At 40.4% G+C, this 14,889-nt stretch overlaps 1 protein-coding gene across 11 annotated transcripts in view; it reads left to right on the forward strand.

Annotated features, from left to right (window-relative positions):
- Nucleotides 1-14,889, forward strand: part of ADAM32 (ADAM metallopeptidase domain 32) — a 181,910-nt gene that overhangs the window by 2,109 nt on the left and 164,912 nt on the right. For 10 of the 11 annotated variants that reach the window (XR_013525624.1, XR_004732787.3, XR_004732786.3 and 7 more), the window contains exons 1-2: nt 450-558; nt 12,428-12,507. Coding sequence is in view for 6 of the 11 variants with exons in the window: in XM_035270327.3 (XP_035126218.3) it covers nt 501-558; nt 12,428-12,507 (138 nt within the window). In the remaining 5 variants the exon portion in view is untranslated. Of the gene's footprint in view, nt 1-449; nt 559-12,427; nt 12,508-14,889 lie in introns of those variants that run through there. The other variant, XM_035270328.3, reaches the window with a different exon arrangement.

A 14,889-nucleotide genomic window follows, 5' to 3' on the forward strand; every position in this document is an offset into this window, starting at 1 on the left:
GGTGGCAGATGCCTGAAATCCTAGCTACTTAGGAAGTTGATGAGGGTGAATCCAGCAGTTCGAGACCAGCCTGGGCAACATAGTGAGCACCTCCCCCGCCTCAAAAACAAAAAGCACCCGGGAAATGTCTGGGGCAGAAGAGCACACGCTGTCAGTTCTTGAGGTCCATCAACGCAAAGCGAAAAATTAGTGGAAGACGACGAGCGCGAGCGCGATCGCGACCGAGGGCGCTGGGTGGTCAGATGGCTCCAGCAACCACGCGTCTGGGGCGCGCTGCGAAGGAAGCGGGATTTTTTAGTCTCGGCGCTAAACACGGAGTGTTCTGGGCGCTAAACACAGAGAGCACCCGGGTTCCCGGGCCTCCCGAGAACGCTGCTCCATGAACGCGCTGTGAACGGCCCCCGGCGTCCGCGCGTCCCCGCGTCTCCGGTAACTCCCGGTAACTCCCCGTAACTTCCGGCATCCCAACGGCCTCCAGTTGGTAGTCCCGAAGCTGCACCATGTTCCGCCTCTGGTTGCTGCTGGCAGTGCTTTGCTGCCTCCTGGCGTCAAGACCCGGTGAGCCAGCCTAGACCCTGACACTGGTCCCGGTGCTCACACTGCGGCCCAACTCCCTGTAAAGCCCCCGGGACCCTCCCTGCCTGGGTCCCTTTGGCCCTGTTATCCTGGCAACCGGGCCTTTTCCAGGAGAGTGGGCGCCCCGTCCGGAAGGCGAAGACTCAGGGCCCTGCGCCAGGGCTCGCGCCTGTAATCCCGGGGCTTTGGGAGATCGAGGAGAGCAGGCAGTTTGACCTTGGAGTTGGACACTGGCTTGGGCAACACAGCGAGACCCCATCTCTACAAAAAAGTTTTAAAAAATGCTTCGAGGTGGTGGCGCGCACCTGTGATCCCAGCTACCTGGGAGGCTGAGGGAGGAGGACCACGTGAGTCTGGGAGGTGGAGACTGAAGTGAGCCGAGATTGCACCCATTGGGCTCCAGCCTGGGCAAGAGAGATCCTAATTATTTAAAAATTAAAAAAAAAATTGTGACTGAGTCCCTGCTGTCGCCCGGGCTGGAGTGCAGTGGGCCACAGAGGGAGACTCCAGCTCATAGTTCTCCAGAACTATGAGGAAAATAACTTTCTGTTGTTTAAGCAATGCAGTCTATGCTATTGTGTTATGGCAGTAGGATCTGACTAATGTGTTAATTAACAGCAAAATGATTGAAAAACTATAAAAGTTCATTAGTAAGAGAACTGCTAAATAAACTGTAGTTACCTCCAAACAATGCAAATGGACCACTGTGGAGAGGCAGGAAGTGACACGATTCCCGCTGACAAGGATCAGAATAGTATGTAAAAAGAGAAGGAAAATAAGGGCATATCCAGACATTTTACTTGCATGTACACCTCCCCTGTGATACTGTACGTTTTTGACAACTCTTCCTACTCTCCTTCCTATCCTGCTATAATTCAGCTGCCTTCTCCCTGTGTACTCACAGGACCTTTTCTTTTTCTTTTTTTTTTGAGACGGAGTTTCACTCTTGTTACCCAGGCTGGAGTGCAATGGCGCGATCTCGGCTCACCGCAACCTCCGCCTCCTGGGTTCAGGCAATTCTCCTGCCTTAGCCTCCTGAGTAGCTGGGATTACAGGCACGCGCCACCATGCCCAGCTAATTTTTTGTATTTTTTTAGTAGAGACAGGGTTTCACCATGTTGACCAGGATGGTCTTGATCTACTGGTCGTGATCCACCCGCCTCGGCCTCCCAAAGTGCTGGGATTACAGGCTTGAGCCACTGCGCCTGGCCTCACAGGACCTTTTCTTTGTGTACAGGGAAAGAGACAGCAGGAACAAATTCTCTGATGTCCCATAAGGGCATGAATCCCATCCTGAGGATCCCACTGTATGCTTTCATCTAACCTTGATTACCTCCCAAAGGCGGTAACCAAATACTGTCATACTGGGGCTTAGGGAGCCAACACAGAATTTTGTGGGATACATTCAGTTCCTAACACATACAAAATTTGAATGCAGTGGTTCTCAAAGTTTTTGGGTTCAGAACTCCTTTATACATGAACAATTATTGAGATTCTAAGAGCTTTTATGTGGATTTATATCAATGTTTAACATATTAGAAATTAAAATAGAAATGTAAGAATGTGTGTTTTATTCATTAAAAGTAATGGCCATGTGCGATGACTCGCACCTGTAATCCCAGCACTTTGGGAGGCTGATGTGGGTGGATCAACTGAGGTCAGGAGTTCAAGATCAGCTGGCCAACATGATGAAACCCCATCTCTACTAAAAATACAAAAAAATTAGCCAGGTGTGGTAGTGCACGCCTGTAATCCCAGCTACTCAGGAGGCTGAGGTAGGAGAATTGCTTAAACCCAGAAGGTGGAGGCTGCAGTGAACTGAGGTTGTGCCATTGGACTCCAGCGGGGTGACAGAGGGAGACTGTGTCTCAAAGAGAAAAAAAGTAATATGCCTTTTATATGTTAACGTAAGTATCACATTTTTAAAATAAAAATATATTTTCCAAACAAAAAATATGAGAAGAGCAACATTTTTGTGAATCTCTTTAATGTCTCCTTTAATAGAAGACAGCTACTTCTAATTTCTGGTTCTGCAATCTCTTGCTATATATTTCATGTGAAGTATCTGAAGAAAATCTAGCCTATGTAGTTGGAAAAGGACAAGAAAGAAATAATTTTACCTTTTTTTTCAGATAATTAAAGGTATTCCTTGTATATTACCTAAAACTTGACCAATGGTAAAGTTTAGTTGCAATGTAGAACATATCAATGAACTTTTCTTAACATGCTGTATTAAAATTCATTATCTATCTTGAACTCTGGTATGTTATCCATGTATTTTTAAATGTATTATTTTTTATTTTAAATTGTTGTAAAATACACATAAAATTTACCATCTAACCATTTAAAAAATATTAATAGGGCCTGGCACAGTGGCTCACGATCCCGGCACTTTGGGAGGCTGAGGTGGGTGAATCACCTGAGGTTAGGAGTTTGAGACCAGCCTGGCCAACGTGGTGAAAACCTGTCTCTACTAAAAATACAAAAATTACAGATGTGGTGGCATGTGCCTGTAATCCACTCAGGAAGCTGAGGCTGGAGAATCGCTTGAACCCAGGAGGCAGAGGTTACAGTGAGCCAAGATGGCACCATCGCACTCCAGCCTGGGTGACAAGAGCAAAACTCCATCTTAAAAAATAAAATAAAATAAAAAATAAAGAATATTAATGAACTTTATTTTTTAGAGCACTTTTAGGTTCATAACAAAATTGAGTTGAAAGAGTTTCCATATAGTCCCTGTTCCCAAATATATACAACCTTTTCTACTATCAACATCTGGCACCATGACATACACTTGTTGCAGTTGATGAGCCTACACTGACACATTGCTATCATTCAAAGTCCACAGTTTGCATTAGGGTTCATTCTCCATGTTGTAGATTCTATGGTTTTGAAAAATGTACAATGACATGCATCTACCACTGCCCTAAAAATCCTGTGTGTTCTGCTTATTTATCCCTCCCTCCCCATTGCCCCTGGCAATGATTTCTCTCTTTAGTCTTCATAGTTTGGCCTTTTCCAGAATATCACGTATTTGAATTCATAGAATACGTAGCCATTTTAGATAGACTTTTTAAACTTAATAATATGCATTTAAGGTTCTCCCATGCTTTTTCATGGCTTGATAGCTGATTTGTTTATTTATTGAGATGGAGTCTCACTGTGTCGCCCAGGCTGGAGTGCAGTGGCAGGATCTTGGCTCACTTGCCACCTCCCAGGTTCAAGCAATTCTCCTGTCTCAGCCTCCCAAATAGCTGGGATTACAGATGCCTCCTATCATGCGCAGCTAATTTTTTTTTCTTATTTTTAGTAGAGATGGGGTTTCACTATGTTTACAAGGCTGGTTTTGACTCCTGACTTCAAGTGATCTGCCTGCCTTGCCTCCCAAAGTGCTAGAATTACAGGCATGAGCCACTGCACCTGATCACGTATTTATTTTTAGTGCTGAATAATATTCAATTGTCCGGACCTACCACAGTGTATTTATCCACTTACCTACTAAATGACTAAATGCTTCTAAATTTTGGCAATTATGAATAAAGCTGCTATAAACATCTCTGTGCAGGTTTTTGTGTGGACATAAGTTTTCAACTCATTTGGGTAAATACTAAGAGATGCTATTGTTGGATCATATGTTAAGAGAATATTTAGTTTTTAAAGAAACTGCCAAACTGTCTTTCAAAGTGGCTGTACCATATGCATTCCCCCAGCAAAGAACGAGAGAACTTCTGTTATTAATGTTGTCAAATTATAATTATATGCATAACTACAAGTGCAAGAAATTCTGGCTGTCTTTTTTTTATTACAACTCAGAAGAGAGGATTTAAACTTTCGAATGAAAATACCAGCACCAAACTGCTGATGGTACCGTCAGCTGAGGGACCTTGCTCAGCAATTTGGGGATGGCATTTTCACATTAAGCAATCACTCCTCATGTCCTCCTCCTTCCAGCCCCTGAAGCCACTGATTGCTTTGGATTTACCTGGCAGCCACCATCCCTTTGGATTTACCTACTCTGGGTATTTCATATAAATGGAATCATACAAAATATGACCTTTTTTGTCTGGTTTATTTCACTTGCATAATGTTTTCAAGATTCATCTCTATTGCAGAATGCATTAGAACTTTATTCCTTTTTATGATGAATAATATTTCACTGTATATATTCACCCCAGTTTGTTTATCCATTCATCAGTTGATGGACATTTGGTTGTTTCTAACGTTCGGTTGTCAGGAATATCACTGCTAGGAACATTCATGTACCAGTTTTTGTGTGTACATATGTTTTCATTTCTCTTGGATATGAAATGAAATCATTTCTCTTGGATATTAAAAAGGAAACTGTTAGGCCCAATGGTACAGGTATATCTGTAGCAGGAGCGGTGGAACAAACGTCTCGAACACTGAACTGAGGAAGGAAGTGGCTTTTTATTCAGCTGGGAGCTGCAGGGGACTACAGCCTCATTTACCGAGCTCCCCGAGCTGCAGTTTATCTCCCCTTTTACAGGCTTATAATGCTAAAGGGGAAACTGAGGCAGAACTATGTCATACAATCTTTTGGCTTCACTGATTTGTTAATTCATATTGCAGCGAGAGAGGGGACCAGCAAGTGAGGGGGGGCTTACAGATACAAGACAGAAGCTGTTTATTGACAGAGGTATTTCCAGGAGGGAGCCTGGTCTGTGGATACATGGGGTCATGAACCAGTGTCAGGCTCCAGCTGGCAGAGATAGCATTCATTTACAGCTCTTTCAAGGTTAACAGATAGCAGAGATTCTGGGAACTAAAGAGGGAGTCATTTTCTCAGCTCTCTGATACTTTATTTCATTTTTTTTCCTTTTTCACTCTCCTTCCCAGCTGGAAGTTAGGGGGGAAGAGGTGAAATTGAAGGAGGTGAGGGAGTCTCCCCTCTCATGTCCATTTCCTCTTCTGGACTTTATTGTCCCTCAATAATGAGTTGGTTATACTGGGTCTTTTACCTCCTCATGTAAACAGTAGAATCTGTTGGTTGATATCCACAAAATAGCTTGCTGGAATTTTGATTAGGATTGCCTTGACATAGAAAGAAGTTGAGAAGAGGCTGGGCACAGTGGCTCATGCTTGTTATCCCAGCACTTTGCGGGGCTGAGGTGGGTGGATCACTTGAGGCCAGGAGTTCAGGACCAGCCTGGCCAACATGGTGAAACCTCATCTGTACTAAAAAATACAAAAATTAGCTGGTCATGGTGGCACATGCCTGTAATCCCAGCTACTTGGGAGGCTGAGGCAGGAGAATTGGTTTGCACAGGGGAGGTGAAGCAGTGAGTCAAGATCACACCACTATACTCCAGCCCAAGTGACAGGACAAGACTCTGTCTCAAAAAAATCAGATGTGAGAAGAGCTGACATCTGATGGAGTGGCAGTGACTACCTACAATGTTTTGTTGAAAATGATTCTGAGGCTTTGCCTAGATTTAGTATGAAAACTATGATACCTGCTAGATTTTTTTTTTTTTTGAGATGGAGTTTTGCTCTTGTTGCCCAGGTTGGAGTGCAATGGCATGATCTCAGCTCACCACAACCTCCGCCTCCCAGGTTCAAGCAATTCTCCTGCCTCAGCCTCCCAAGTAGCTGGGATTGCAGGTGCATGCCACCACGCCTGGCTAATTTTGTGTTTTTAGTAGAGACAGGGTTTCTCCATGTTGGTTAGGCTGGTCTTGAACTCCAGACCTCAGGTGATCCACCTGCTTCGGCCTCTTGACGTGCTGGGATTACAGGTGTGATCCACTGCTCCTGGCCTATACCTGCTAGATTTTTGAAGTGACATATTCATTTATTTTACAGCTTTAGAAAATTTAGACTTTCAGTCTTTCTAATATTTCTATAACGTTGTACATGAAATCTTGTAATTCACATTTTGGTGCTGGATAGGAAACTGTATTTGTATTTTTCAAATGGATAATGGATAATGAATTCTGAATTTCATATCATTCCCCCATTCATTTGAAATGCCACTTTTAGTAGACATTAAACTATCACTGCTCCTCCGCCCCCAAAGGACACAGGTACATGTCAGTTAGAGACCTGTCATGAGTCTGAGGATACACTGAAATGGTTTAAATAAATAGAGTTTAGTGATGGGACTATTTATAGAGATGTGGGCCCCAATAATTCACAATGAAACACACAGACTAGTAACAGTAGAAAGCCATATCACATGTGTTGAATTAATTGATTGCAAAGATGACGATGGCCTGAAAATCTCCTCCATCCTTGTGTGTGCTTCCTTTTTGCAACATTTCTTTGTCATTCCTCTCATTGAGAGGTCGAATGTATTTCTTCATTCCCGAATCTGGTTGGCTTCATGACTTGCTCTGGCCATTTGAATGTGGCAGAAGTGAGTTTTGAGACTTCCAAGTCTCTGCCTAAAGAGGCCTTGCAGCTTCCACTTTGCTCTATTGAAGCACTGTCCTGACTGCTATTGTTTACCCATTCATCAGTTGATGGACATTTGGTTGTTTCCAACTTTTGGCTGTTAGGAATGATGCTGCTAGGAACATTCACATACCAGTTTTTGTGTGGACATATGTTTTCATTTTTCTTGGATATGTCCTTACAAAGGAAACCGTTAGGTTCAATGCTATGGGTATGTCCAGTTCCTCTTCTGGACTTTGTTATACCCCAATGATGAGTTGACTATTCTGGGTCTTTTACCTCCTCATGTAAACAATAGAATCTGTTGGTTGATATCCACAAAAAAGCTTGCTGGAATTTTCATTGGGATTGCCTTGACATAGAACAAGTTGGGAAGAGGCTGGGCATGGTTGCTCATGATTGTAATCCCAGCACTTTGGGAGGCTGAGGTGGGCAGATCACTTGAGGCCAGGAGTTCAGGACCTAGACGAGGGTGATAAGAGGGTGTGTGAATTGGAGATGAGTCAACCTAGGCCTTTCAGTTGAATGACATAAGTGGGGTTATCTTAGTCTGCCTTGCCCTAGGCTAGCTGCCAGATGACTGCAGTCACCTGAGTAACCTTGTGAGTGTTAGTATAGTGGGTACTGCAAGGTTTCCTGTGTCATAACACTGAAGCAGCAGGACAGTGTCATCTATATCTTGGACTTCCTGCAGAGTCTTCTCTTGTGCTGGGTCCTAGTCAATTTTGATAGATTAACAGGTCACCCGATGAACAATTCAGGCTCTCACACCCCCAATCAGTATGTATTGTCTCTGAATTCAGAAAGGCTGGTCACTCGTGCCACTTTTTTTGTGGTGGGCTATGCAAGGTATAGCCACTAGCATCTCACTTTGTACAGGATATCTCAGCATGTTGCAGCCACTGGACCCCAAGAAACTCAGGGGTTGTAACTCTCCCTTATACCTCCATAGATTCTTTTACCACATTCTGGCATGCATGTATCTTACTAACCTGTCTAGGGTACTTGCTACTTCTTGCTCACTAAATACATTCCCATGATGTCCTTAATATCATGCAACTTGACCAGCATGATGTTCTAATGGGAAATCAAAACAGCCTGTGTCCCTTTGTGCTGTGACAGGACAGTTGACAGCTTGCAGGGAAGGTGGTGAAAAATGTATTATTGTTCTTGCCAGATAAAGTCAAGTTAATTCTTATCACCATTGCTGATTGGAATTGAAAATAACATTTGCCAGGTCAGTAGCTGCGTATTAGGTATTAACTATATCTATCTGTTTCAACAAATCAAGACAATGGAATCTATTTTTTTTTTTCAGTAAGCAACTATAATTTCACATGAACTAACTAATGAGACTGTAATTTCAAGGAGCTAGTTTTACATTTTACAGATACTATAATTTCATTTGCCATTGATGGATCCAGGTCATAGTTTATCCCTTGGTCTATATAAGTCCCCTATTCTGATCAATGGACCATGCTGGTATTTTGAGTCCTCAGGGTTAGTGTCAGTTCAGAGTCAGTAAATAAAACTCCTGCAAAGCCTGGCTATTTCCCCTAACCAGGGCATAGTCATCATGCCCTGGTTAAAGGACACAGGACACTATGGAGGAGGCTCCAGGGGAAGATCTGAAGCATATTCCTGTGGTTGCATGGCATGGTCCTTCCTGGAGAGGACTCTCTCACTCCTCAATGAAAAGGCGGCAAGCTTTTGAACTAAGTCGGGTGTAGGAACCACGTAAGGGGCTGTGAGTCCTCGTGGTGAGTGCATCAGTTTCTGCACACCACAGGCTGCAATTTTCTTGACTAGCCTGCTCATCTAGTTCATTCCTAGGGACTCTGTGATCAGTTAAATACCACCAAGGATCTCTGTAAGTGAAGGGATTTTGTTTTTCACTCTGTTCTTGTGGTGTCTTCTGATAATTGTGCTCACCTGTCTCTGAGAGTCAAGGGTTACATCTGTCTTCTGTCACTTCAGGATTCCATAATTTCCAGTCAAAGCAAGGAATCGTGTTTACAAACTTTTTTAAAATAAGTTTTATTGTTCTTCCAACTTTAATTTTAGGTTCAGAGGTACATGTGCAGGTTTGTTACATGTGTAAATTGCGTGTCACTGGGGTTCTATGTACAAATTATTTCATCACCCAGGTAGAGTGAGCATAGTACCTGAGAAGTAGTTTTTCAGTCCTCTCCCTCCTCCCACCCTCCACCTTCAAGTAAGTTCTGGTTCTACTGTGCTCCTTTTTGCATCCATGTGTACTCAGTGTTTAGCCTCCACTCGTAAGCGAGAATATGTGGTATTTGGTTTTCTGTTCCTGTGTTAATCTGTTTAGGATAATGGCCTCCAGCTGCACCCATGTTGCTGCAAAGGATGCAATTTCATTGTTTTTATGGCTGCATAGTCAAATTTTCTTTATCTAGTCCACCACTGATGGGTATCTAGGTTGATTCCATGTCTTTGCTATTGTGACAAGTGCTGCAATGCATATATGTGTGCATGTGTCTTTATGGTAGAATGATTTATATTCCCTTGGGCATATACTTAGTAATGGGACTGCTGGGTCAAATGGAAGTTCTGTTTTAGGTTTCTTGAGAAATCACATTGCTTTCCACAGTGGTTGAACTAACGTACATTCTCGCCAGCAATGTATAAGCATTCTCTTTCCTCTGCAACCTTGCTAACATCTGTTATTTTCTGACTTTTTAATAATAGTCATTCTGATTAGTGTGACATGATATGTCACTTGTTGTTTTGACTTTCATTTCTCTAATTATCAGTTTCTAATATGCTTCCTGGCCACATGTATATTTTATTTTGAGAAGTGCCTGTTCATGTCATTGCCCATTTTTTAATGGGGTTGTTTTTTTGCTTGTTGAATTGTTTAAGCTCCTTACAGAGTCCACATATTAGACCTTTGTTGGTGTATAGTTTGCAAATATTTTCTCCCATTCTGTAGGTGCCTGTTTATTGGTTGATAGTTTCTTTTGCTGTGCAGAAGTCTTTAGTTTAATCAAGTCCCCCTTCTTAATTTTTGTTTTTGTTGCAATTGCTTTTGGAGTCCTCATCATGAAAAAATTCCTCATCTTTGCCAAGGCAAAGATGTCTAGAATGGCATGTCCTGGGTTTTCTTCTAAGGTATTTATCATTTTAAGTTTTACATTTAGGTCTTTAATCCATCTTGGATTGATTGATGCAAAAAGTTCAGTTTCAGTCTTCTGCATATGGGTAGCCAGTTATCCCAGCACCATAGATAGAGAATCCTTTTCTCATTGCTTGTTATTGTTGAATGTCAAAGATTAGATGGTTATAGGCATGTGGCTTTATTTCTGAGTTTTCTAACCTGTTCCATTGGTCTACATGTTTGTTTTTGTACCAGTACCATGCTGTTTTGGTTATTGTAGCCTTGTAGTATAGTTTGCAGACAGGTAGTGTGAGGCCTCTTGCTTTCTTCTTTTTGCTTAGGATTGCTTTGGCTATTTGGGCTCTTTTTTGATTCCATATGAATTTTAGAATAGTTTTTTTCTAATTCTTTGAAAAACTGACATTGGTAGTTTGGTAGGAATAGTGCTGAATCTGTAAATTGCTTTGAGCCATATGGCGCTTTTAACAATATTGAGTCTTTCTATCCATGAGTATGGAATGGGTTTTCATTTGTTTGTGTCATCTCTGATTTCTTTGCTCAGTGTTGTAATTCTCCTTGTAGAGATTTTTCACCTCCATGGTTAGCTGTATTCCTGGGCATTTTGTTCTTTTTATGTCTATTTTGGATGGTATTGTCTTCTTGATTTGGCTCTAGGCTTGGCTGTTGCTGGTGTATTGGAATGCTAGTGATTTTTTACATTGATTTTGTATCCTGAAACTTTACTGAAGTTGCTTATCAGATTTAGGAGCCTTTGCGCAGAAACTATGGGTGTTTTAGGTATATTTCATATCATCTGTGAAGAGAGATAGTTTGATTTCCTCTCTTCCAGTTTGGATGCCTTTTATTTCTTTCTCTTGCCTAATTGCTCTGGCTAGGACTTCCAGTGCTATTGAATAGGAGTGGTGAGACTGGGCATGCTTGTCTTGTTCCAGTTCTTCGAGGAAAGGCTTTCAGCTTTTCCTCATTCAGTATGATGTTAGTTGTGGCATTTAATGATTATGATTACTTTTTTTTTTTTTGACACAGATCTCTCTCTGTTGGTATGATCTTGGCTCACTGAAATCTCTGCCTCCTGGGTTCAACCAATTCTCCTACTTCAGCCTTCTGAGTAGCTGGGATTACAAGCATGTGCAACCATGCCCAGCTAAGTTTTGTAATTTTAGTAGAGATAGGGTTTTGCCATGTTGGCCAGACTGAACTCCTGACCTCAGGTGATCCACTGGCCTCAGCCTCCCTAAGTGCTGGGATTACAGGCATGAGCCACAGCACCCGACTGGTTAAAAGTAACCAGTAAAACATACTTTTAATCTTAATTTTTCTGTACCTTTATGCCATTGAACAGTTTCTACTTATACTGCTTATTTTTAGGTTTAAGTCACATTTTTTGGATCACGCTGTTAAGCAGATTTAAGGAAATCAGTATGCTTATATGATATTTCTCTTCTGCTACAGTTCCTGAAGTTGTATATATTATGTTTATGTAACCATAGCATTTAACATTTGCGTCTGTTACATAATTGTGATTATCACCGTTGTTTTAGTCTTTAGTCTGTATTTAAGATTATTTTGTACTCACTGTTAGGCCTTTTGCCAAAACTCTGCTGATATTTTTATTGGGAGAAATGTCTCTGACTTTTGTGATAGACACATGTAAACTTTTTTTTTTGAGTTTTTGCTTGTAAATACCTATCTTTTGCCTTTATATTTGAATGACCTTTTGCTGGGTATACTTTTATAGGGTCTTTACTGTCTTTTCTTAAAGTTCTTTTCTAGTCATTGTTCTTTAGTCTTTTAACATTAAAACTGCTGTAAAAATTCTCAAGCCAGCCTGCTTATCTCCCCTTATCATAACATGATTTTCCTTTTTTTTCTTTCTATCATATTCTCAAGGGATTCTTTATCTTGGAAACCCAACAATTTCAGTAGAATATATCTCAGTTTAAAGCAGTGATCAATTACTCCTGAAATACAGTATACTTTCTAGTCTATTGTTTTAAATCTTTTATTTCAGGATTTTTTTTGAAGTACGTCTTTGAATTTTTTGGTGTGTATGTTCTATTTTCTTCAAGGACCACACATTTTGTGCGAGCTGAACACCTCTTCCCTTCTCCTTTTCTGTTCTTTCATAAGTATCTTGTCTGTTTTTCAAATTAAGTGTTTTCAAGCTTTTTATAGAAGTACACAGGGATGAGCCACCCACACCCACACAAGTACATCTTATGAAACAAACTGAACAGATATTTAGTCAAATTTAAGGCAAGGTACTAACTGTTTTTTTTTTTTTTATCTCCTCAGGTTTTCAAAATTCATTTCTGCAAATTGTAATTCCAGAGAAAATCCAAACAAATACACATGACAGTTCAGAAATGGAAAACGTAAGAGATATTTTTTTACAACCTAAATGTTTATGTGAAATTTCTTATTATATAGCTATGAAATGTGTGAAACCCATTTTGGTATGAATATAATGTCTCATATCTCTACTGATAGGAATTAAAAGCTTTGATGGTAAAAGCAAATATGTAAGTTAGAATGTTCTGTACTTTTTAAACATTTGTCATTTTCTTATGGTAAATTATTTTTAAAAGTTTACATATAGAAGAGAACGTAGAATTAAGTGTTTTATCTGACACTTTTTTTTTTTTTTGAGATGGAGTCTTACTCTGTCACCAGGCTGGAGTGCAATGGCACCATCTTTTCTCATTGCAACCTCTGCCTCCTGGGTTCCAGTGATTCTCCTGCCTCAGCCTCCCAAGTAGCTGGGACTACATGCATGCCCCACCATGCCCGACTAATTTTTGTAGTTTCAGTAGAGATGGGGTTTCACCATATTGGTCAGGCTGGTCTCGATCTCTTGACCTCATGATCTGCCTGCCTCGGCCTCCCATAGTGCTGGGATTACAGGCATGAGCCACCGCGCCTGGCCTAACTAAGTGTTTTATCTGAGTGATCTCTAGGACATCAATATGAAGAGAATAATTTTCTCCAAAATGTCAAAGGCAATATCTTTTAACTAGAGCCTCTTTCTCAATCTCTACCCCTACACCTAGCAATTCTCAGACAAGAAGAAACCTTTTATTCTATTATTTTTATTAGAAAGGGAAATAACTTGTTCATTGATTTATTTAGTAACTATTTCTCTAGACTTGCCATGTGCATAGTGGTGTCTTAGGAGATTTTAAGTAAAGAAATACAATTAAGCAAGCTTTGCTTATAAGTGACTGATCTTTAAAACATTCTATTTTTAACAGTTTTGTTGAGGTGCAATTTATAGCACCACAGAATTCACCTATTTTAAGTGTACAACTCAACAATTATTGTAGCAGTACATAAATAGAATTGTGTAAACATTACCACAGTCCAGTTGTAGAATGTTGCTCTCACCATAAAAAGATCCCTCATGCACATTTGTAGTGTTTCTCCAGCCCTTGACAACCACTGATCTGTTGTCTGTCTCTATGTATTTGCCTTCTTAGGAGCATTTTACATAAATGGCAACAAGCAATATGTAAGCTTTTGTATTAGGCTTCTTTCACTTAGGTTTATCCATAATATAGCATTTATCACATTTTAAATCTTTATTTCTTAAATGTGGATATACCACATTTTGCTTATCCATTCTCATTCTCCAGTTGATGGACTTTGGATTGTTTTCCGATACTGAGTATTATGAATAATTCTTTTATGAACATTCATGTATGGACATATATTTTCCTTTCCCTGGGTAGGTTCTTAGGAGTGAAATTGCTGGGCACATGGTAAGTTTGTGCTTCACATTTTTAGAAACTGCTACACCGTTTTCTGTAGTGACTGTACCAATTTATATGTCACATCAGCAATTTTTGAGTGTTCCAGGTTTTTCACATAGTTGTGAATGTTTGACGTTGTCTGTCTTTCGGATTAAAGCTCTTGTAGTGGGAGTGTAGTGGTATGCGGTTTTGGCTTCAATTTGCATTTCTCTAATGAACAATTATGTTGAATATTTTTCATGAGCCATTTATATGCCTCTTCTGTGGAATGGCTACTCAAATTATTCTCCTATTTTAAAATGTAGTTGCTTATTTGTTTTTGAATTCTATGAATTTATTATATATTCTGGATACAAGTTCTCTATCAGATATAATTTGTAATTATTTTCTCCCAATTTCTGGCTTCCTTTTTCATTTTTCTCAGTGATGCTTTTAGAAACACAAACATTTTTAATTTTGCTGACATTCAGCTTATCAAATTTTCTTTTTAAGGATCTTGTTTTTGGTTTTGTATCTAAGAGTTCTATTATGGACTGAATTGTAGCCCCTCAAAATTCATATGTTGAATCCCTAACCCCTAATGTGACTATATTTGGAGATAGGGCCTTATGGAGGTAATTAAGGTTATAAGAGACCATAAGGGTAGGACTTTGATTAATGTAATAAGACTGGTGTACTTGTAAGAAGAGGAGATATACCAGGGGTTCCTGCACACAAAGTGAAGGTCATGAAATGATACTGCAAGAAGGCAGCTGTCTGCAAGTCAAGAGGAGAGCCCTCATCAGATATTAGTCCTGCTGGCACCTTGATCTTGGACTTTCAGCCTCCAGAACTGTGAGAAAATACATTTTTGTTGTTTAAGCCACCTCACTTATGGCATTTTGTTTGGGTAGCCTGAGCAGAGTAATCCGATTACTCTGTATTGTATTGTATATCAGTATTGTAAAGTGGGGTCCGGCTGTAACAAATACCTAAAAATGTGGAAGTGGATTTGGAACTGGGTGAAGG

The sequence above is a fragment of the Callithrix jacchus genome, chromosome 13, assembly GCF_049354715.1.
Source record: "Callithrix jacchus isolate 240 chromosome 13, calJac240_pri, whole genome shotgun sequence".
NCBI lineage: Eukaryota > Metazoa > Chordata > Mammalia > Primates > Cebidae > Callithrix > Callithrix jacchus.